Source organism: Macrobrachium rosenbergii, chromosome 10, assembly GCF_040412425.1.
Source record: "Macrobrachium rosenbergii isolate ZJJX-2024 chromosome 10, ASM4041242v1, whole genome shotgun sequence".
Taxonomy (NCBI): Eukaryota; Metazoa; Arthropoda; class Malacostraca; order Decapoda; family Palaemonidae; genus Macrobrachium; species Macrobrachium rosenbergii.
In genome coordinates this window covers 75,207,656-75,229,826 of record NC_089750.1, presented here as the reverse complement: position 1 = coordinate 75,229,826, position 22,171 = coordinate 75,207,656, and the positions used below count along the sequence as shown (strand labels likewise).

Genomic DNA, 22,171 nt, shown 5'->3' with positions numbered 1-22,171 from the left:
CCTCATAACAAAATCGAAGAATTTTGTACAGCATGAAAGGTTATCCCCCTTCACTGGACTTTGTAATGATTTCTCGATAACCTCTCAACCCATAATGCCTTGAGGGTTTTCAGTCTGTCAAGACTGTGCACAGCACTACAGGCATGGCCTCGTCATAAAAACTTCCCTCTCACTCGGACACCGTTTAGACCAATGTGCCTTTCACATGATCAGTGTGACTTTCAAACAATACTCATGTATGTTCATATCTGTTAAGCATCAAGTCATACATATTCATAAGAGAGCAGAATGGAATAGACTATAGAATTTAGGCCAAAGGCCAAGTGCTGAGACCTATGAGAATATTCATGGGAGTAATTAGGAATAAGGGAATTGAAAAAAAAATTATTCGTAAGGGCAATTAGGAATAAGAGAGTTGAAAAACTGGACATTCAGGTGGTCATGAACTACATATATAACTTCCAAAAAACTTCATTCAATATTCTTGGTTGAAAATGAGAAAAGAACACTATGGTAACATACAGCGCTGGGACCTATGAGGCCAATCAGCGCTGAAAGGGATATTGACATTGAGGGAGTTTGGAAAGGTGTGAAAGGAGGAAAACCTCACAGTTGCACTATGAAACAATTGTTGGAGAGGGTGGAAAGTCAGATGGAAAGAGAGGTACAGTCAAAGAAATGAAAGAGGTTGCAGCTAGGGACTGACAGGACGGTGCAAAGACCCTTAAGTAATGTCTACAGTGCACCATGTGAGGTGCACTGATGGCACTACTCCCCTATGGGGTATAACATATGATACATACACTGCTGAGGTGATTCTTTAACTTCATCACTGGGTGGCGTCAGTTTCTTCATTAGTTCGGCATTGGGAAACTGGTCCAGAATTCTGGACGTGAAATCGCCAAGCCTTTCATAACCATTGCCACGATAAACAAATACCTGCAAACAACATATATGAAAGTTGATGTGATTTTTCTATATTCCAGTGACTTTTGTCAGCTGTTAATCAGTAAATACCTATAACCACTCACTGTACATTAAAAGGTTATCACAACATTTTTCAACAAGAGGTTTTTTCTGTAATTCAAGAGTTTGCCTCTGAAAAAAATCAATCAAAACACTTAAATGGGAAAGCAGACTCTTCAAAATCCTATACTTCAACTGGAGAATGGTAAACAACACCTACAATGAAAGCTCATACAAGGTGCTCATACAGTAATTGAAATAATAAGTGACAAACGAAAGGCATATGTATGATTAACTATCAAAAACCATTATGGATCAACCAGTAACCCAGTGCAAATCTCAAAATTATTTCTCATAAATGCACAGAAATAACAATTTGTAAACAAATAAGGAAGCAAAGCTCCACAGAATACACACCTTATTTTGCAGAAAAGCTGGAAATCCTCTCCCATAGTAAGCTACTCGGAAGTATTCTGGCTCCGGTCTCAGATTCTGTGGATTCATGATGTTTTCATAAAACTGAGCCATGCGCTTCAGGAGATCCCCAAGCTTGGTATAGTTAAGAATGACCTCTTCATAATGCTGAACAAGCTCTTTGCAGAGCTTGAGGGCATCTTCCCACATCTGCAAGGAGGAAATAAATAAGTACAAACGCAAGAAATAAGAACTAAAAAATAATGTGGTATTTTACAAACAAATACTAAAGGCTACCAATTCACCGTAAAAGAACATTCAACTAACAATTTACCAAGATGATCTTGTTCACCTGAAGACCATGAAATAGCCTCTCAAATTTGGTGTAACCCAATCTCACTGACCTCTTGATTCAGTATAAAGCTACAATCCTAGAACTTGAGTTTGCACTTAATCAGAGACAGGCAGAACCCCACTGTGAGGCCATAATTTTTTACTGGCTTGGATGAAGGAATAAAGACTGATGGACTACCAGTAAATAACAGTATCCTACGAGTATGAGTAAACGTAAGACGTGGGAACTGACAAAGAGAATGGGGGAGATTTTGAAAAAATGGGAAAATGACTGATGTTTTTCTTTACAAAAACATCATACTTCACAGAAACAAAACTAACCTCTCAAAATTTTTAAGATATTTTATAAAACTGGGAACATTTTTACGGGATTTCATCCATAGGAAATGATGGAGTGGTACATGATTCTATACAGCAACAGGCATTACAAAGAGAAAGTAGGTTAAATATGATGTATGTCAGAGAGGTCACAACAATCCCTAGACACAAGGTGCCATTAACAGACGAATACGAAAGAACTTACTTGTCCTTTATCAAAGTAAGTAATAATACGTTCATATAATTTCTCTTTCAGTTCGTCATGTTGAGTCACAGAATGGAAAAGTGGTGATCGGAGAGCATGTGGCAATGAATCGGGTGACCAACGCAGTAAATTGGCATGCTGGAGTAGCGTGTAGCCAGCTTCAGTGTAGTTGTCACATCCCAAATGAAGATCTTGCAGTTTATATACGTAGCGCAGATACAGTTCTTTCCTATTGATCTCGGAATAAAAATCCTGAAAATAAAACAAATTCTTGTGAGCACTACAATTTTCAAATCCATTATTATTCCTGTTGTCCAAAGTTAAATTTACAGACCCTACAAAAATCCATTCAAATAGGTGCTGTTATGTTGTTTGGAAACAGTACACTTTGTTACAAACCCAGTTTACTAACTTATATAAAATACCCATTATACACAAAAATTAATGCTTACATTTTGGAATTCAACTGCAGACGTACAGTAATGCTGTTTGCAAAGATGACCTCTTGTTAATATACCTAATTCCCTTGACTAAATCAAAAACTATAAACTAAATTTAACACAGAATGTGGGGCAAGTTGTCTACCACATTCAAGTTTTGCAGATGTGAGGTCCACTCATCAGAATGATACATTTTATCAACTGACAAACTCAAATGACTTGATTTAGATGTAGAAAAAATTATGGTGACTAATCCTTGAGTCTCATGAGCATTTCCAGTATAGTAATATCTCAATTACAAAACTATTAGGCATCATCCAACTTATATGAAAATATCAAAAATGGTCAAAATTTGCTATCAATGTCAAAACTCAACCCTCGCAAAATATAAAAACTACTGCCTCTTCGATCATCATAAAGAACATGAATTTTCCTAGGTGTAATACAAGCAGCTAAAAGGTATCAGGCATAAAAAGTGACAGTTCAATACCTTCAGCAAAACAGTTTCTTAAATTACTGTCATTTTACCAAAAGTTTATACAGTACACATAATGATGACGTTAAAGGAATTTTAACTATTGAATTTAACAATTTTAATGTGCATACCTTGGCTAGTATGCGACAGTAGTTATAGTAATATATGAATGTCGCAGTAATTCACTGACCACTTCTTTGCTTTTAATCCTATAATCTTTATAAGAGATCATACAAGGAGAGCGGACAGTAGTAAGTTACGACTTGCCATACTTATGCAGAAAAGCCATGACCATATCAGTATGTACATACCCTACCCTACTTACAGACATTCAAGTTATGAACATTCATATTAATACAGTAATGTACTCTATAAAATACAGTACTGCATGTACAGTGTACAGTACTGTATTGTGTTTTAGGATGAAAAACATACTTTATATCATACTGTACTTAAATACGATTGGAGACCAACTTATGAACAATTCAAGATACGAACGGCCATTTGGAATGTAACCAGTTCTTATGCAGGGTAGAGTCTGTGTAATTTTGAGGAATTAAAAACACAACTATTTACCAGCAAGTTTACGGTGCAGCTCATTCTGGTCTCTGCTGAATTGTCTGGGGTGTTCATGATCGTGCGGTACTGCAACAACCGATCCATCAGCCTTGAGACTGTGTTAACGAGCCTCAGCCCTGGTTCCCTCATAGTAGCATGGTCTTCACACAATGCACCAACTATGGTTTGGAAAACTTCTCTGTAATGATCGTCTCCGTGGCCACCCTCCACAAGGTGATCTAGCTTCTCTAAAATTTCATTCTCAAACTGTAAATGTCACAAGATTTAGAAAACGTGGTGTTAGAGGATTCATAAAAGAAATGCAAAAAATTTTACAAATAATTTTGTAAATTTTCAGCAAAATTTATTGACTGCACCCTTACAGGTTTGTCTTACTTGAATCTAAATGTTCTACTATAAACAATATACAAAACACTAAAATGGCAAACAATCAACTCAATAGATAATGAATTTTTCCACACCTTATATCACAGTCATGAAAGCAAGTTAATCAAAAAAGTCTATGGACATGAAAAATGGTCTTACCTCATTGAATTTCCCCTTGTTCTTCTGATTATTGCGTGCCATGTCTGGGGGCACGTTCTTCCCTTGATCACGAAGTGAATAAAACTCACATTGCATCATATCAAAGAATATTGGAATGGTTGCCTTTCTTAGCTCAACTTCTGGTATCATTGTCATTTCTAAAAATGGTCCAACCATAGATTGCCCACTGCCACTTGGTGCTACAAATCTAATCTTATGTTGACCTGTAAGAGGAAAATATAAAACAAACAATTAAAGAATGACTGGACAAGAAGAGTGGAAATAATATGACTTGGAATATTTTGAACAGGAGAGGAAGGAGATTACTGCATTTGGAAAGCACACCTGTAACAATGATACTTCAAAGCTTACACAAAGAACACACAATATTACAACTATGTAATATGAAAGCCACCTACCTAAACTAAACCAAAGACTTCTGATTTCAGCAGCCGTTTCTCTACGCATATCGCGATAGCGACTCAAAATCTTGGTTCTCTTACTCTGGGTGAACTTTTCAAGTTGCAAAGATGGCTGTTTCCAGAAAAAAATGAAAAATACAAAAAATGGATACAACTATAAAAACATAACACCCAAAAATATATGACCAAAAACAATGTACTCCACTAAAATATTCATATTCAGCAAGTACTACATTTTGCCTTTAACGTGTGTGTTTCAGATGCACAGTTCTGGAAATCAGTGGATTGAAAAAGCTTGTAAAAGGAAAACATAATAAGAAAATTTCCAGTATTTCTTACATTAGCAGAGTTTTTCCCATTCTTTACCGTATACTTCTCATGTATAAAAAATTTCATTTATCACATGTTTAGACTTTGTGTAAAAAACTAAAATGTCTATATTTAATTTTACTATTTATTCTGCTCCTTATCTGAAGCAATTATATGAATTCATGCAATTTTCCAGTAATTTTTCCAGTTTGTTAAAAAAATAACTATAATTAGTTTATACAAAAATCCCTCAAAAACACCCCTTGTTTTTAACCAACTGTCTCTAAGCTGATGTTTGATATACACCTGCTCTACAAAAATTTTCTTCAAAATTTTTAGGTACCAGCACACTACTGAAAAATGATGGCTAATCAAAGTGTACCCGACTTTCCCACACTAACACAGCATTCTCAGAAACTCTCAGGAACTTACCTGTGTCAAAAACTTGATAGCACAAAGGAAGAAGTTGCACCAAACAAACTCTTTGAAAGGCTCCCTCATCTTATCAGATATGACCCGGGACAATTGATGTAGCACCTTTAATATCACACTGCAAATGAAAATCACTTTGTAACAATAAACTAAAAGGGGAATACAGCAATACATCTACATTCAACTTTGACATGATAAAAAAGTAACTATGAAGAGAATATGATAATCAATCTGCATTAAACTCTGATAAGATAAAAAATAACATTGTTTCATATGGAACACCAGGGAATTAAATGATCACGTATATTTCCATTGTTCAATTCTTTATCTAGAGAAAAAATCTCTGATTTAGCCATAGCTAGGTGATAATATTAAAAAGGATAATTTAACTTTAAAATGCCCAACAACAATGCATAAAGAGCTTTCATATACTGGCCTACTCCCTTTTCACTTTAGAAGCAAATGAAACTGTGCTCATCAAGTTCCATCAGGTACTACTGAACCATCTTCCACAATCCTTACTTTTGCCATTCAATTTTATGGACCAATTAAAGAAGCCACAAGCTTCCAGTGAGGGGATCAATATTGCAGTTCATCCATAATTACGACACACCATACAGATAATCCCAATTTATGAACGGGTTAGGTTCAGAGAGGCAGCTCTCAAGTCAAACCTGGCTTAGGCTAGCTGTCCAACACTGCTTACTGCCCGATTCCACACGATATGTACTTATGTCCATAATGAATCGTACCATAAGTAACCTATGTCACTCATACCAAGTATAAAGGCAAGTAATGTACATTACTGTTCTTGACGAAAATATTGCAGGAAGCTCATGACGAAAACAGTACAGTAATTTAGCATGATAAACTTTCTCATCCTAAACATTTGGCAGCTATTCCGCAAGGCCTTGTATAGTTTCATGCAAGTAAGTTCAGTCTGTAAACCCTTGAAGCTGTAAGCAATTTTCTCTTAAAGTTAACTTATATACTTTATTATAGGGTTACTGTACAAAAGCAGCAGCTTATGACCAAGGATTGTTTGTAGCTCACAAACTCTTCCATATTTCAAGCAGGAGACATGCATACTTTTTTCCCTCCTGATCACTCAGTTATTTCTGATTTAAATCCAGTAATCTTATACCTCTTCCTTGCAATGCCATCAACACAATACCATTTTTTTTTTATCACCAACATGAAAAAAGATGAGCACTAACACCAAACAAAATTACGTACAAAAATAACCTACTGTTAAAGCATTTCATATTTTTCCCAAGTGGAGTATCTTAAGTGTGCAACCGTGAACTGGTTGTTAAGCCCTTATTATTTTTTTAGCTCTTTCTTTTTTATTCTCTAATACTTAATTTGTAGTCACAACTAAACCTACCATTTAAGACCATATAATAATGTCTACTATAAAACATATAAACAGCACAGGGCACAATACCTGTTTTGTAGGAGTATCATCTCCGCCCAATCAGCAGGAAATACTGGTTGGACAATGAGGTCCTGTATGACCATCTGAAGCTCCACCAAAAACTGGAAAAGCTGTTCCTGAGTTGAAAAGCGATTTAAGAAAGAAACGAAGTGTTTCTCGTTCATCTGCCGCAGGAGAGACACGAGTACACTCACAAACTTACACTGCAAAAAATGAGTCAAGATGTTAGACTGTTAATTTCTACAGAGCATACATATAATTATCCTGATGGAGTAAAAAGAAAATTAAGTATCCTGAGACTTGGCAATTCAAAAAGCCAAAAGAAAGCATCACCATACAATGACTTCCAGACTGCCTCACAGAGTTCCCCCAAAAATGGAAGTGTTTTCCATCAAATTGTTGATAGTAATAACAAAAAGCTGTATGTCCTGAACACTGTATCTATGGTCACTTATCTGTATCCACAGCTAGGGCATAACAAATTCTATACTACTGGTACCATGAAAAGCCTTCCAAGTAGTTGATAAAATTAGCAGATTCACCTTACAGCTGTAAAGAATGATCTTAATATTAATAAAAATAACATCTGTTGCAGCTTAAGAAACTTCAATGGAGGTTACTCCACCAAGGCTGCACCCAAATGTTGTAAATTTATAAAATAAAGAAAATTCTTGAATTTCAAGACAGAGCAAAAGGAAGCAACAAACTAACTGCAGCTATCCTCAACACTAAAACATACTTAAAATAGCTGAAATGTCATCTTCAGAAAAGATATGCATTCTCAAGATGCTTGTATCTGAAAGGTATGGGGCAGTGAAATTAACTAAAATATAAATGTTCTTAATCAAATTTATTACTTGGATACTTACCTACTGTTCAAGATATTTTATATCTCCTAGCCTATTGGTGCAGAGATATATATAAGCTATCTTTGACGGTAGGTAAGAGTCATCTCAAACAATACAAATTAATACTTAGGATTAGGATAAATCTTCTGATGCCAGCTGGAAACCAGTAAGAAAAAACAATAAAATTATACTGTATATGCAAGGAATTGGTGGCTTCTGGCAGTGAAAACTTAGATTTATGTATAAATATATATACTATATACAGTATACATATATAATATATATATATATATATATATATATAGTAATTAAACCCATACTTTCAAGAATGACATATGATGACTCTGCCCTTCAAAGTCCCAATCCTTCGAAGAAGTACATTCCTGTAACTTAACTTCAGATTCAACATTATAAAAAAATTACATCGTCAAACTGAATAGTTACACAATAGCATATACTCACTATTAAGGGGTCATCCCTGGTCATCTTGTACACGATGGTGAGAATGTTTTCCAGCATCTTCGAACTGAGCAGCGTCATGTCGTCAAACGTCGATCCAACATCGGCACAAAACAGCACATCCAGTATATCTCCAAGAATTTTCACACACAACTCCAGCTACACAGGGAAGCAGAAGTATATTAGGCTCTCAAAATAAGAGAATTCAGTTTTTTTATAAGTGTTAATTTCAGCCTATTAACAGACAACCATCTTTATCATTTCTGTAAAACAAAAAATTTGACAATCCTTCAGTTCAGTCAAAATTTGTACACAGTATTCCATATGGATAAATATTTAAGGTTCGATCTCAGAGCAAAATCCCAACCCAAACGAACTCCAATAAATTTAGAACCAGTAACTCTTTTTTTTTTTTTTTTTTAAAGTTGGTTGAAACCTTAACAAGAATTATCCAGTAAGCAAATACTCACATCTCGAGGAATGAGAAATCCCCCATCTCCCCATAACGAAAAAATAGTACAGTACTATACTTAGAATACAGTTACAGATTTGTACATAGGGAACATACCCTTTATATTTTTCATATTCTTATGCAAATTACAGACCTGTTATTCCTTACTGATGTCCATCACCATGTGTGAGAAGTAAGATTTATTCATTAGACCTTCAGCTGTCACAGCCTAAGATCAGTGATCATCTACAGCTGGTACATTCCTACACCTCAATTTATGTATGTCTATAGTATCCATGCATTACAATTGAGTCTGTATTAGGATGGTTGAGGGATAAAACGTTTCAAGAGACCAAAGATTCTTTAGGTACTAAACTTTCCACCTAGATTACAAACCCATCTTCAAAAAAAAAAATTAACCCAACTACTGGTAACTAATGAGTGCATAGCCTGTTCATTTGATACAATGGAAAGTGCATTAATTTTAGTTTCATGAGGTCAACTTATTTTAACGAAAATGGCAAAAATAGATTAAGACCTTCATACAAGTGACTGTCAAAAATCAGGCAGAGGGAAGAAATGAACACATTCATTGAGGTCGCCAGGATGGTCTTTTCTACTCACTAACACTATTACAGCCTACAAACAATTTTATATTCTGCTTAGACTAACAAACACACATTAGCAAAAGTCACTGGTTTGAACAATGTATTCATTAGTATCAAAAGTACAAATTAAATATCTTTACAGAGGCCAAAACTAATGGTAACGTGTTCCCTAGATACTTCAACCCAATAGCATAAATATCTTTCATGGTGGTGAAGCAAATAAATGCATTTATTCAAGATTTTATGATTTTGTTAAGAGCAGAAATCCTTCTGCATAGTGTAAACTAAGAATATTTAATAAAAATACACTTCATAATTCCTTTGCCTTTATATTCATGGTTAACCCAATGCTGATTACCTCCTTAAAACAAACGAAGCTGTGGTTAATGCTTGGCAAGACCTCCACTCACCTGAGTAAGTCCCCTCGTAACTTCCAGCCTAAGTGCATAAAACATGAGTGCTAACTTTAGGTGCTGACAGAACATTACCAGTAAGATAAAAGCCAGATAAGAAACACGAGAAAGAACCGAAACTGTAAATCCTTACAACCAACATACTGTTCAGCAGGGTGGCAACACTTGCCAATTCTTTAGCTGTACTCAGCTATATGTGGCAACTTTCAGCAACTTGAAAATCTATGCACATGACTTGATTAGATCTACAGAAACATTTAGATTTATTTAAGCAGTTATTATTGACCTTCTAACATCTATTTGCATGAAATGCTACAGGGCAAGAATACTCACCCAGATATATCTGCAACAGCTCGTTGCTAAAATGTTCAAGGTCAAAGAGATATTAAGTGACAGTGTCAAAACTTTCATGTGTTCCTACTTGATTAACAGAAAAATCAAATTCTAAAACCAGACTTAACTTGAAAAACACAGAGGGATCACTTCATGTTCTCCCTCAGTAAGCTTAACCACTTGGTCAGAAACTGTATTACACCAGCCACAATAAATTGTGTAACCACTGGATGAAGATATCTCCGGTAAACCCCGCCATATTACTCCCATGGTCCACCATGTGACATTTTGAGAAGTGCCCCGCAAGAAAGGTCAGGGCTCCAGAGTGGGACATTACAAGGGTCCTCACCAGCTTATGTGGCCCTCCCTACAATCTCCTATGCAAGGTGTCCAGCAAAGACCACCTAACAATGATGACATTGTCCTCCTGGCCCTCACCTCAACCAAAAGAGTCAGAGAGTTACATGATCTCCTAGCTGGAGGGATGATTCTCATTGTCTTTAGAGTTTGTCCCGGAGTTCATGGCAAAGACATAAAACCAGTCGGTCCCGGACCTGAGGTTTGAGAGGTTCTCAATCCCCTACCTAAAGGATTTTGCCGTAGGGGGACAAAGAAGAGATGTTGCTGTATCCGCTCAGAGACCTTAAGCAATACTTGAAGAGAACAGCCTCCCCTAGGGCTGTCTGCAAGAGACTGTCTGTCAGTACAAGAAAGATGAAAGAGAAGGTACTGAAGAATACCATCTCCTGGCTAAAAGAAGTCACAGCCAGGGCCTGTGAATCAAAGGGAGGGACTCCTCGGGAGAATGAAGACTCATGGAAGGCGGGCAATGAGGAAACGGCAATCCATGTTCTCGTCCTTTTACCCAAGGGACCTGGCACGCAATAAGGTGCTAACATTATTTTAAAGTAATATTTTTGTTCCCAAGAATCTTTGAAATTTACTTTTAAAATTTTAGGAAAGTTACTGTTTGCATTTGTACAAGAATATTTAGGACATATTAACTAGCCTACAGTATATTAGAAATTAGCAGCGCCATCCTGTCAGACATCAGTATATGCAGTATGTATGAAGAAGCAAAGGTATACATAAGATCCTTCAGTCTCTGCTGCACTGTTTACTTTTACTTTTCATCAATTTCCTCTGAGCTCTTCAACTTTACCTCTGAGCTCTTCAACTTTACCAAGCTCCAATTTTCCCTTTCATTTGAGAACAAGCACCTCAGATTGCCCAATGAGCCTAGAATTGTAATTAATTTATACTGAAAATATAAATAATATTGGAGTGGCTTGTGGGGCACTACACAGAATATGGCTATTTGTGATTAATGGGTGTGTAATGAGCAAATGAGAATACCTGAATACTTGCCCCAGTTCTAAACTTTATAGAGTTGACACAAGGAACCTGTCTTAAGGCAGTTACTCAGACAGAACGAACATTGAAGGAAGAATTAATAAAAAAAAATATCATCACAGAAAAATTTTGTTGGTCACAAAAACTTCAGGTTAGCTCGTCAAACACAGACACAAATACCTTCTACGTGATATATATCTGAAACATGACTACCACAAACAAAAAGGAAATACTAAACACACATACACGTGACGGACACAGCTAAGGGGATAAATTGCCCAAAAAGTAACTATGGCTACAAAACAAACATGGAGATATACTAGGAAAAGAATAAAAATTTTTTCACAAATATCTTCACACTAAAATTAAAAATACTAAAACCATGAAGATAAAAACACTGAAGAGAAATCAACAACTATAACTGCTTTGTTAAACAGAGACAGAGGTTTGAACTGAATCATGCAACAAATACAACAAAGGATCACGCCTGTTGAGGTAGAGGAGGGCCTGCCAAACTTTATTACCCACTTCCCTTGTTTTAAGAAGCTCAGAACTTGTCTGACACAGCCTACCTGCCCTACGGCATCAGTAATAAAGAGGTCTGTTTGTTGTATGGGAACATGAATCAAAATATACAAGATTAATCTACCCTTGCCCTGGGCCGTATTCCATACGATAGATGAACTTATACATATAAAAATATATAAAATTAATAAATCCATTATGCATAATATTACCCCAGAGATAAATACTGTAAGCTATTCAAATTTCTCATTATCAAAACTTACACTGATAACTGAAATTCAGTTACTGTGTACTGTACTATACAGTACTACTGTATTCCTCTCAGCACCATATCTGTGTCTGACCTACTACTGAAAATTCTTAGATCACACACCATTATAACAAACCCCAATTAAAACTGGTATAGAGATACACAGTATGGATATCCAGTACATATACAATATTGTATCTGAAAAAGGCAATAGTGCTGACTACATATGCGCAAAAAACTAAAAAAATCATACGCATAAAAAGAATAAAAAAACGAGTGCTAATATAAAAAAAAACTGTCAATAAAGAAATATTTCTGTATTCAATCAAGCAGAACTAAAACTAGGAACTACTCTGATAGCCTAGCATACTAAAACTGTCATGGCCGCCACCTGCAGAAATACAAATTACATGCAAAGATATTTGCTGCTAATCAAATGTCTAAAGTATTAGCTAAGAGAAACAAATCCTTATCATGGAGAAGCAGACACCTATGGCCACGCGTGAGCATACATCCCTCGAGCCTACAAATTTATTTACAGTAAAAGCAGGATTACCAACCAAATGTTTTAATAACGAAGCACTGAGCAGTTTATACCATTAAATAAAACCACAGCTATTCTAGCAATCAGTAGGCAACACACCAATGTTCAAGTCTTCTGTGAACTTACCATCACCTTAAATGACTCTAAAACTATTCAGGGATACCTAAACATCCCATTACTGATCTTCATACGTGCTAATTTAATAACTAGGAAGTAGAATTAAAGAGCTGTTCACATTACACTGAAATAAAAGAACATTTTGCATAATAACTCACAACGTTGTATATCAAAGCATTTCTTTCACTTTATGACACGTAAAGAATGTTTCATCACCACTAGTCGTTAAGCAAGATTTTGTGTTTTCAATATCCTTCCATGTATCTACTTGAAGTACAGTCAATGACTTGTGAGATACTGTAAACCAAATGAGTTCACTGAATTCATCTCGCAATTCTTTACACTTGGAGAGTCAAATACATCCTAACGTCTCATATACTAAGTTCTGTACGCACTTGGTTTTTACAAATTTCAGAGGAAATGGATAAAATGTCTATCAAATAACTGAAAATCAAATATCTCTTTCACATTATCTCCATCACCCAATGAGGCATGTCATTCAAATGAGCTTTTTAGCTATTTATCATAATATCATCTGCAATTTTTTATTTCTCCCCAATTTTTGAAAGGAACTCTTCTCATACACTTCTCAAACATGTGTCAAAATCCCTCCATATGAAGTGAAGGTCCCCTTTATTTCAAAGGTTCCTAATTAAACACACTTTATTGTCAACAAATTCTGAACTTCAACATCAAACAACCAAAAATAGAAAACTTCCTTTGAATTGGACCAAGTATATGTAAATGACCTCCAATATATATATACTGTATAAAAATTATCAAACACCATTAAGTAACAAAATTAAACATGAATGGCACAAATGTAAACAAATAATTAGACCTCAAAGATAAAACATGACTATATGCAAAAATAAAGTACTAAGTAACCCTTCTTTACATTCTACAAGTAATTCTTCAGTGCACTACATTACAGTAATTCTCAGAAAGTAAAATATTCTTTAACTATCATTTCTTAACCTATTTTTCATTTATTATTTCATCCCCTACTCCACCCCAGCTGCAACACACCACATTTGAACAACTACCAGGTACTTAATTCACTCAGGTCAACAAAGACAAAGTGTATTTCAACAGAACATAACTAAACTACTCAATCTGGTGTGATACCATCGACCATCTCAGTAGCTTTGTATAAAATAGTTAGTCAACTGTGGTGAGTTGCATCAATGCTAGGGAGGAACTTGAAACTAGCAACCTCACCCCAATATTGCTACACAACTAGAAGTAGAAGGGTCACACCAGAAGGCACCCTCCCTAATTTTTTACCTAAGTATCAAATTTCACTATACATCTCCTTACCACACCACCTCTCTAAGTCACCAGAAGTGCAGTACCACTTGCAAACTTTTTCAGAAAAGCACTGGAAGTACATTTATTCCCTAGTACCCTAAATTTCAAATAAGCAACACGTACTTCCAAAGATCTCTTACCTCTTCTGTCATACTCCGGTCATCAGCAACATGAGTATTACAGTGTTCCGTGCCTAGAAGCTTTTCCAACTTGGTCTTTTTTTTCTCCTTGCGCATGACTACTTCAAAATCTGTCACCTGAGAATACGGCATACCATAACAAGGTAGAGACAAAGAGTCAAGGGTAAATCTCATAGAGATAACAAGAGGAAAGAGTGTGCAAAAGATAAAAATGGATCGTTTAAGGAGAAAATGGTCTCAAGGATGAAAGGAAAGGTTAAGTACATGTAAATCAAGTGTCCAGTGTTTGACAAGACTTGGCTCTAAATACAAAAGAGAATAACTAAAGACAAAATAGAAAAAGGGATGACATCGAGGTGGTATGAAAGTATTAAGATCTGTACTTTAGATAAACTAAAATTTTGCAGTTTTGAATTTAGTGGAAGTCTGTGACACATAGATACAGTGATTCAAGAATGAAAATTAGGCTGTGAGAACAGGAAGAGAAAGATGCGGCGAACGTTTAGAGGAGAATTTTACGGTGAAGACTTTTGAGTAACTTGGTTTATTTTACATGAACATGAAGAAAACCCTCGATACTGGGGGATTGCAGGAAAAGAACGCATCACAAAATTTAGATGATGTTCTGGTGACATTTCTCAAAGGAACATAGTTATCATAGAGGGAATGTAGGGTAAGACCATTTACACTTGCCTCCTTGTGGTGGTTTTTTATATGTACCGATAGTAAAGCAATCTTTCACGAAAGGCATTGCAATATTCCAAGCTATTCCCAGTCTGAGAACAATGCTTCTCTCCCAGCATTACCCCTACAAAGGGTAATGGCGCCTCTCCAAACAAATGACGGAATTCAAACAAGCACCCTCAAGCTCAAGATCTGGTCAAAACGACAACCTCTTTTCCCAGAATCTTACCACTGACTACATTTTTTATATTCTGTGATTTTCTGAGGCAATCTATCTATTATGCACCTAGTTATCTCTCAACCTTGATACTGTAATATCTTTTAATTTCCATGTAAATGCTTTAGTAATTGCATATTTTGTCACGGTATTTACACTAATTGGTTTTCTTGACCAGGTGATGTCTAATAAAAATTAAAACTCCCAAAGCAAGACGTTACTTCGTGTTTTCCAGATTTTGAAAAGAACAATCAAACCAATTTAGTTAATCACCATATCATGACCTAATATTATTTTATCAATCCTGTCTCAATCTACTTACCAGAAAGATGCCTGTTCATTGCCATCCTTATTATTGTGTATTTAGTCATTTCTATTCTTTGCACTAACAAGATTTCTTATGTGTTAGTTTTTTTCGCATAGTCAAAGGCTGACAATATCAAAGTAAAATTTAAATATTTTCCTTTTTTTATCACAAAAAAGACCTTCTGAATCTATATCTGATTAATATTTCTGGGTTCAGATGCATCATACACTTGAAAGTTCTTGTTCATTACTAAGTAAATTCTGTTAACTTGAATCTTCTACACATGCCTACACAATAAACAATTTATCCTCAGTAAAGAGCACAAAGTCTAAGTATCTAGCCTTTATGCTCTCCTCTCCAGCTCAGAAATCCTGAATATATAAAAATGTGTCATTTGCTCACAACCCAGAGCTTCAACAATGAATGCACCATTCCACGATCAATGGATACAAAATGCAAGATACATCTGCAAAATAATAGCATACTGTACTTTCCCGACATCAGACACTTCACCATCACTGGAATACGGAAAAACTGGCCCAATATGTCAACAAGAAGACAACTCCCTAATAGGTTGTTTCAGAGAAATATTCACACAACCTCAAACTCAAACTACTCACCAGTCACGATGGAACTTCTTCACGAGTCAATGCCGTGAAAACTAATGGCTTTATTGTGAGCAAACATTTACAATATTAAGGTATCGTGTAGAAAACACTGGTTCAGAACTTTATAAATGTAACACAGAGTCCCAGGTCATTGTCCATTTGGCTAAAGTGAACAAATTTAACCATTACCAATCATATTCACTTGTTTTATATCCACAACCACTGACTCAGCTTATACATTTGTAGTTCAGTGGGTCTAGGACTAAAATTACATCTAATGAGGATTAAAAACATTATGCTGGATTTACAGTGAATGAAGTTAGAGACTTTACTAATGAAAAATGTACTAACCATTTAGGAAAACCAGAGAAAAGCTGATAAAACCCTTTGGATACAGGTTTTAACTTCTGCTTAAACAACAATAACTTATATCAGCACCATAACCGTTTCCAAGTCCTTATATACTAAAGTAACCAATACCATAAAGCTGCTTTCACATCTCAGGTTGGCAGATTGTAGTCATTGGAATTCAATAAAATTAATTTCCAATTAAGATTACTGTAAAGAGGGTATGAACAGAAGGCAGGTATATGTACAAAATAAAATATAACTTAAAAATGTGTGACAAGTTAAGACCACTCTGTGTCGATGCATTTCATTTCCTTTGACTTCTCCCATTCCTACAGAATAATTGGAAAAGTATTTCAATGGTAATAAAACCTCGAAAACCTTGGCCATATTGCTACATACAGCTCAAATATTCCACTTTATGCCAGCTACCCAGTTTCATCATGGCAGTGTCAAGAGTTTTAATGAAAAACACTGGTTTAAAACTGCTCGCAGTACATGCGCAACCATCTACAGCGTCCTTTAAGACACATTATCACTCGCAACTCACAAGAAGTTAATCTTTCTTTTTAAATATTCTGACCCAATTCATGACCAGGCAAAGTTATTGGCTTGGAGAATGGAGTATATAACGAATGAAGCCTATTTCTCTTTAATGCTGCATGGGGTATTTGTTTTAGGAAAATATCTTAAAAAGAACATCACCACTTTGATATTTTACTCTGGTGAAATATCAGAAGTGGTGAAATTTGCTCTAGCGAATCCTGCCTTCTGCTCTTCACTCAGTTTGACAAGGGGCTTCATTTTACCTTAAAAGCCTCTGAATATAATGCAAGATAACTTTTATGATTTCCAAATCACCAAAGAATGTCATTTTTACTTAATAATAAGGCTGAAAGTTCAATCATGTGGTTGTATGCACAAACATACTTCAAACAAAGAAATCCAGCATCTAAACAAACAACCTACCACAGTCCTTAACCTGTACAATATTTTTTTTTTACTGTGCTATAAGACTAATATAAAAATAACTGAAAATGGACTTACCTCACCATGTGACACGAGAGAGATTATACCAGCATCCAAGTTTCTGCAACACCTGAAGTGTTGCAAACATTCAAACTTGGCTTAAAACTACTGCAGAAGGGGAAAGTAAACACTTAGGTCAATTCAACTAATAGCACTGCAGCCTTGCCTACACAGAGAAGATGCTTGACCAAACAGCAGCAACTGATTTTAGTGCATCAGATCCACAAGGTAAAACCAAACCATTGGTTAGTGAGACAACAGTTTTCAAGACCAGCCTAAATTATGAATTAAACAAACACAGCAATTACAAAAAATAAACCTTAAGCCTTGCAAACATAAATGAAAAACACAGGAATAGTTAAAATAGTGCCAAAGCTAAAAGTATAGAACAGCATTATTCAGCCTTCAAAGGATGATCTAAATGGAAAAAATAAGTCAAACCACCACAATAAAGCATGTGCTTGCAGGCAACATGTCATGCATGCTAGCTTTACTAGCAGGAAACTTTAATGATTCTTTCAAGCAACTTAATTAGAAAAGAAGTACAACAGAAAATAAAAACACAGCCTTCTAAATCAATTTAACAGAAAATATCAGAAGAAACAATTCATGCAGTGGAAATTCTAGAAATGCCTTCACCAAATAAACTAAAATGAAAAAACATAAACTTTGAAACTGCTAATTTGAATTTGTGGACAATTATACTGGCAATATCAATATATATACAATAACCCAATTATACGTCAATGTTAAATCAGTGTACGACATCTAATTAACAAAACAAAACTCTTCACGAGCAAGATGATGCACTCGATAAAACAAAATGTTAGACCCTCTCCACTCTGTGAACATCCTACCTCTTCGTTGGCAGCTAATAACCGCTTAATGTGCGTGATGAAGCACGGCAACAACACGGCTCTGCAATCTGGTATCTTGAAGAGTTCACTGTGAATGATGTCATTCATTGTCATGAGCTTCTGCTTAGGAATACGCTTGTGGTCCAAGTTGTCAATCATCTTCACAAGAATGGCACTGAAAGTACACAACAAGGTTATTACTATTATTATCATTATATTATTCAGAAGATGAACATTATTCACATGGAACAGCCCACAAGGTCAACTGACTTGAAATTCAAGCTTCCACAGAATATGGTGTCCATTCAGAAGAAGTAAGAGGAGGCTAAGGGAAATACTCAAACAGATCTCAGTTATTAAAAAAGAAAACATTAATCAATTTATAAATAGATAAAAATGTATTAAAATGCAAGGAGAATAGTATTAGGGTAGTAATGCACTGCATCTTCACTTGAGCTTTTGAAGTTCCAATCGCACGACATCCTCAGGGAGACTGCTCCACAGCCCAACAGTGTGAGGAACAAAGGACCGCTGCAGTGCTCAAGACTAATCAGGAGGGAGAAACTTACGTGAAGAAAGTGACTGGTATGGTCATTAAAATTATGCAAAAGAAAAGTGCTACCTGACCACACCAACAAATACCAGAACTGCAGAAAATAAAACTATTTTGAGCACTCAATGATGATATGATATTTACTTTATGAAACAATCATTCACACACTCTCCATCCAAAAATACATTACAAATAAGAAAGAAGGGTTTTAAAGACTGGAAGGATATTTTCAGTATCTGAATCATGATTACACAAGCATCTAAAAACGTTGAGATTCATGGCAACCTCACCATGACCCAGCACAAATGTCAGCCATCCTTGGGTTATTCACTTAAAATACGTTACACGTTCAAGTCAATTCATCCTAGAATTTTGCAAAGGAAATGATAAAACTTGACATAAATGAGAATACAGTATACAGGCACAAGACAGGATGAAATTTAAGGGTAGTGTAATTGACTATCCGTTCCAGTCTAACAACTTCAATTTTACCTTGCTCCAATTTTCACCTTTTATTTGAAAATAGATACTTTTGGTAAAATGTGGTTACATCATAAGTTTATGTTCTAAACCGAAGCATTCATGGGAACGTAATTCTAGAAATCAACAACAGAATCAGGAAAGTGAAAAAACAGAGCCAGGCAGTTCTTAAGAGCACTGCTCAAAGTAACATCCACCAAATAGGCACCTTACAGGAGAAACTAAACAAATCAAAGCTGGGAGGATTGCATTACCGGAAAGACACAGAACAGAAATGCGTGAAGGGCTTCTAGGCAGCAAAACAATTTAGCCAAGTTAAGGAAAAACATTTTTCAAGAACGACTTCACCTACCATTAATGCCTTCTTGTAGAAAGTACTTCGCACTTAATTGGCATGCCTATCAAGTATTAAGACTCTCTAGATAAAATTTGCTTCTTGTAAGGATAAAAATTAAGTAGCTTATACAACCAAACCATCTTAGATTTAGATGATGTTAAATGATGTCATCCGACTACCATAATGTGAGATGAGTCCACTGACTTCTGCAAAAAGTTCTGGGCAAACTTTGATGTCAGTTTTACTTTTTCTCTTGTTATTTTCTTTGCTAAAATGACAACATAACCAGCTTTATAAAATGAAATAAAATTCACCACGTGATAAAATAAACACTGCAAAGTCCACAATTGGTCTGAGCATTCTCTGCCACACAAATTTTATTATACCCCAAAATCGCACAGTTAAATTGACACCTTGTACTTTGTATGAAAGTTTAAACTTGCACTGACTGAAAAGTTATAGTACAACAAAAAAGCAGCATAGATATTTGCATAAAAATACTATAAATAAACGATGACAATGTCAAGCATTTCATAAAAATTAAACACAAACATCACGCAGGGATATGGTCATCTGCAGAAGACCGCCTAACTGTTCTGCAATGTCCTCACCTCATAGTTACAGGGTCAAAATTTGACATGATATCAGGTATTGTAGTTGTTATGTACTTCAGGCAGTGAGCTTGAACTGTAAGGGTGGAGTCATTAGTATGCACCATCATGTGAGCCATGGCCTCTAATAGCTGCTGTAGACTTTTCTCAAATTCCTCTTGACCGCGACCGTACAGCCTGAAAAGGGAAAGACAAATGTGAATCATACATGATCTCCCCAAGCAAATACTACTGAGCCAACAAAATACTTTGTGGTGCTACAAAAAATAAACTGATTTAAAAATTACTCATAGTAGCACAAGTCTTCATATGGAGAAACAAATCCATAGTTATGTATGAGTACATATATTCAAAAATAAGTCTCTACAAAGAGCTTTTGGGAATAATTTCGATTCCCCTTTTCAGTCTGATTGAAAACGGGAATCGAACAGATTCCCGAAAGCTCTCTGTAGAGATTTATTTTTACATGTACATACCCATACATAAATGTGGATTTGTTTCTCCAATAAACTGATTACTAAATGAACATTAGAGAAAGTAAATGCAAAATAAACTGATTACTAAATGAACGTTACAGAAAGTAAACACAAACTGTTCATTCCATTTTAGGAATGCAATATGAACTATTATTATTTACTATGATCATAAAGGTATTCAATCAGATAAATAATCTGTACTGATAAGACGAACGACATTTAATAAAAAATAAGTAGACTGAACACTCACTCCACAAAAAGCTGTCTTGAGCGAATGATAAACTTGAAAATATACTGTAGACACTTCATGGACTTCTTCAAAGTCTCCTGTCGATCCATATCCATACCTTGTTCCACATAGAATTTCAAAACGTGAATGAGTTTGCTGCAAAGAAAACCACAGACCATTACCCATTAAAAATTAAATCTAAAGCTTATTTCCTCTCTTTGTATGGAACTTAAACATTATATTAATTACATAATGAACTTGACAGGCACTTCAAAATCAATTTATTCCGTACTTGTACGCTAGAGTGGCATGGAAATTCTGCTGGATGTAGGAGTCCAGTACTGGCTGGAAGGCTTCGTGTTTATTTTTATCAGTGGCAATGGTGATCACATAAACCTGAAATGTAAGAGATTTGTTATATCACAGAACCAATTTTCTTCAAATAGTAACAAAATCAAATACGATGTCAGCCATGCAATATTTTGGCCATCTGATGAAACAGTGGCAAGTCATGCAATATTTCATGTCAATGCTTTTACGAATTCCAAAAATGGTATTTTCTCGATAAGAAACACTGAATAACAGACATAAAACACGAAATGATTTTCATGACAAATACAAACACTACACAACCAGAAACAATCATGAAGAACTATGTTTTTTAACACAGAAACACCTTTAGCTCATAAAAATACAGATTCCCTTCTAGCTATTTTGCGAAATTACTCAGTCGACTCACCAAAGCCTCGAAGACTCTGTTATCACTATCATCACTGGTAGAATTATTCATCAAAATCTCCAGAAGCACGTCAAGGGTGTCTTGCAAAAACACCATCAACTCCTCAGAAGGCACACGACGCAGACCCTCAAGCCGTTGCTGCAAGATTCTGGTGTCTGTTGAGCCACTCCAACCCCATTCCAGTAGACCAAGGAGTTCAGCTGTAGATTATAAAAAATTGTAAAGATGAGGGTAAAAAAATGTATACTATCACCTTGAATATTTTTATGCCAGCTTTTCATTTTCCGGAGGTTAGACCTGAGATGAGTTCTCTCTACATTATTCTCTCATGTGTACTTTTTGCCTAAACTCCCACTAGGTCTTGGTTTCCATCTATTCTCTTTTCCCCATTTTCCTTTGGCGACCTACAGATCTTCATCCTATTCTATACCTGTTTTTCTTCTGACAAACTGCTCCTTTCCTTAATT

General features: G+C 35.5%; 1 protein-coding gene across 25 annotated transcripts in view; it reads right to left on the bottom strand.

Moving 5' to 3' along the window:
* The window catches only part of mbc (myoblast city), a 74,309-nt gene that overhangs the window by 37,218 nt on the left and 14,920 nt on the right, over window positions 1–22,171 (bottom strand). For 18 of the 25 annotated variants that reach the window (XR_010854372.1, XM_067110830.1, XM_067110834.1 and 15 more), the window contains exons 15-29: window positions 21,705–21,904; window positions 21,258–21,361; window positions 20,987–21,121; window positions 20,261–20,437; window positions 18,280–18,454; window positions 14,230–14,346; window positions 8,188–8,343; window positions 6,887–7,080; window positions 5,440–5,557; window positions 4,696–4,810; window positions 4,277–4,500; window positions 3,749–3,997; window positions 2,258–2,509; window positions 1,384–1,590; window positions 804–939 (exon numbers count right to left, since the gene is read on the bottom strand). Coding sequence is in view for 24 of the 25 variants with exons in the window: in XM_067110830.1 (XP_066966931.1) it covers window positions 804–939; window positions 1,384–1,590; window positions 2,258–2,509; window positions 3,749–3,997; window positions 4,277–4,500; window positions 4,696–4,810; window positions 5,440–5,557; window positions 6,887–7,080; window positions 8,188–8,343; window positions 14,230–14,346; window positions 18,280–18,454; window positions 20,261–20,437; window positions 20,987–21,121; window positions 21,258–21,361; window positions 21,705–21,904 (2,559 nt within the window). In the remaining variant the exon portion in view is untranslated. The remainder of the gene's footprint in view (window positions 1–803; window positions 940–1,383; window positions 1,591–2,257; window positions 2,510–3,748; window positions 3,998–4,276; window positions 4,501–4,695; window positions 4,811–5,439; window positions 5,558–6,886; window positions 7,081–8,187; window positions 8,344–14,229; window positions 14,347–18,279; window positions 18,455–20,260; window positions 20,438–20,986; window positions 21,122–21,257; window positions 21,362–21,704; window positions 21,905–22,171) is intronic. The other 7 variants (XM_067110842.1, XM_067110847.1, XM_067110843.1 and 4 more) reach the window with 1 other exon arrangement.